This window comes from Dipteris shenzhenensis, chromosome 21 (assembly GCF_047967505.1).
Source record: "Dipteris shenzhenensis isolate YYH24624 ecotype China chromosome 21, Dip_SZ_1.0, whole genome shotgun sequence".
NCBI classification, from domain to species: domain Eukaryota; kingdom Viridiplantae; phylum Streptophyta; class Polypodiopsida; order Gleicheniales; family Dipteridaceae; genus Dipteris; species Dipteris shenzhenensis.
Window position 1 is genome coordinate 50,295,224 of NC_141616.1, and position 1,997 is coordinate 50,297,220.

General features: G+C 46.8%; 1 protein-coding gene across 1 annotated transcript; it reads right to left on the reverse strand.

The window, feature by feature from the left end:
• Positions 1-240: 240 nt before the first annotated feature.
• Positions 241-1,513, reverse strand: LOC147889014 (uncharacterized). Its single transcript, XM_087392845.1, has 2 exons — positions 1,230-1,513; positions 241-1,135 (listed from the first exon to the last, which is right to left on the reverse strand). Exons 1-2 carry the CDS (start codon positions 1,356-1,358, stop codon positions 485-487), a joined length of 780 nt encoding a protein of 259 aa, XP_087248971.1. The 5' UTR covers positions 1,359-1,513; the 3' UTR covers positions 241-484.
• Positions 1,514-1,997: the final 484 nt, after the last annotated feature.

The window sequence follows — 1,997 nt, forward strand, 5'->3', positions numbered from 1 at the left end:
CAAAAGATCCCCTCAGCTCACTAGGGTGCATCCCAGGCGATCATATCTTCAAGATATTAGAAAGCTACTCCAACCAGCAAAGCAGGTCTAATTGGCGCCCTCTTGGAGACAAGGCCATCTCCTAAGAACAGCCCAATGCATGATTGCGATCAATGGAGTGAATGCAATGTAGACAAGAGATAATGCGGACTTCACAACGAGGATTGCAAAGCTCTTTCTGTAGGCGGAGATGCATTGTTTGAATGGTGAATCCCTGCAAATTGTTCCACACACCCCATAGGCAACGAAAAACAATTCATACTTACCCAAATTACAAATCCCTATAGCAATCTTCAAACCTAGATATGAGGAGACGGTAGCTTTACACCCTTGAGATAATATGCTGAAACAGAACTTTACAGGAATTTGCGATATAGATTACAGTAAACCCAACACCAGTTTCAATAGGATTATGAATTCCGAATTTATGGGGGACTAAAGTTACCTAGAACCGTACCCAGCAACGAGTACACTGTGCCATACAGTCTCCCTTGCAATCCACATTATACCCCAAGACCTTCGGATTCCGAAGAAGTAGGTTCCTGAGGGTAGTTCCCTTGATACCCCACTCTGTGTCGAGTATCTTCACGTTCTTCACGACTTCGTCTTCCAGGTGGCAACCAAGTATTTCTGGAAACTTTTTCAGTAAGGTGGATAAATCCCCATTGGAAAGGCCTAGACTTTGTAAGAATTGTAAAGTCCTTTCTACAATCTCGCTATCTGGTATATTCTTCGCCTTTTCTTCTCCCCAATATGGAGAAGAAATCCATCCGAACGCTTTTCCTAGGTAGCGATTAGCGTCCTGCGTGCTACAACCAAGCCGTAGTAGTGGCTCCCTGGCTGACCCCCACCTCACCAGATCTTCGTCACTGAATAGCTCATCTAAAAAATCCGTTTGACTGCCAACGCTGTTCGCATTGCTAGAGAATCTTGGAGGAGCAAGTGTAAACTTAATCTGCCCCAATGCTGTTGTGGCGAACCAAGATGCGGGCCAGGGTACTGCTCCTCCAGCGTGTAAGTCACCTTTTTCCGAAAACCCAGCCAGTCTCGACTTGGCAAGTGCTCCAATTCCAGGGGAGCGGATCCGGTTGGCAGTCTGAATTACGAGTGCGTCAAAACATACAATCAACGTGTTCAAATGGACCGTTTGAATTGAAGATAGCAATGGGAGATCGAGGAAGGTAACAAACCGGAGTGGATGGATGATCGTTGAGCGCAAGCAGACGAATGGAGGGGTTCAACGACATCTCGCAACAACAATGCACCATACAAGCATACCAGAACACTATATGCATATGTGATAGATACCCAACAATCATTCAAACCAGTATATCTTCTTGGTAGGAGTGGAGGGAGGTGGGAGACTCCCCACTTGGCCCTCACACAGCAGGACTGCAAGCCACGTCTACATCCGCTTCGTCAGTCGCGCCACGTTTACACCTTGAGGCTACATGCGCAGTTGTGCCTCTTCAACCAGTCTAGCTATGGAATGCTGGGCTAGAATTTGGAAAATCCAAGCAACCAAGCCAACAATCCACAGCTAGGAAAAATGTAGCGATTAGCAGTTGCCAACCATGGCGCTACGAGTGGGGCTCCCCTAGCGCCACTAGCCAGTGCGAGGAGGTCCCCTTAGGGTAAACAAACTAGAGCCACAAATGCTTGCATTGAATGCATTTGGGCAATGGGCCGGATAATCTTGCCCAGTGGTGGGCAGCATACTAGTCTGTCAAAGTCGCTTGGGCTCGGAGGAAGGATCTCCACCATTGGATCAAGCAGCCATAAAGATTAGAAAATGGTGGGCACTACACTTAAACTAACGTGTCAAACGCTTGGCAATTCTCCCATAGCATCATGGGAAAACCTCCATAAATAATTGACGTGTCCAAAACTTCATACTTAGCCCATCACGTCATGGTTCATTTATTAATCATTACCTCCTACTTGCCCCAACTTTGATG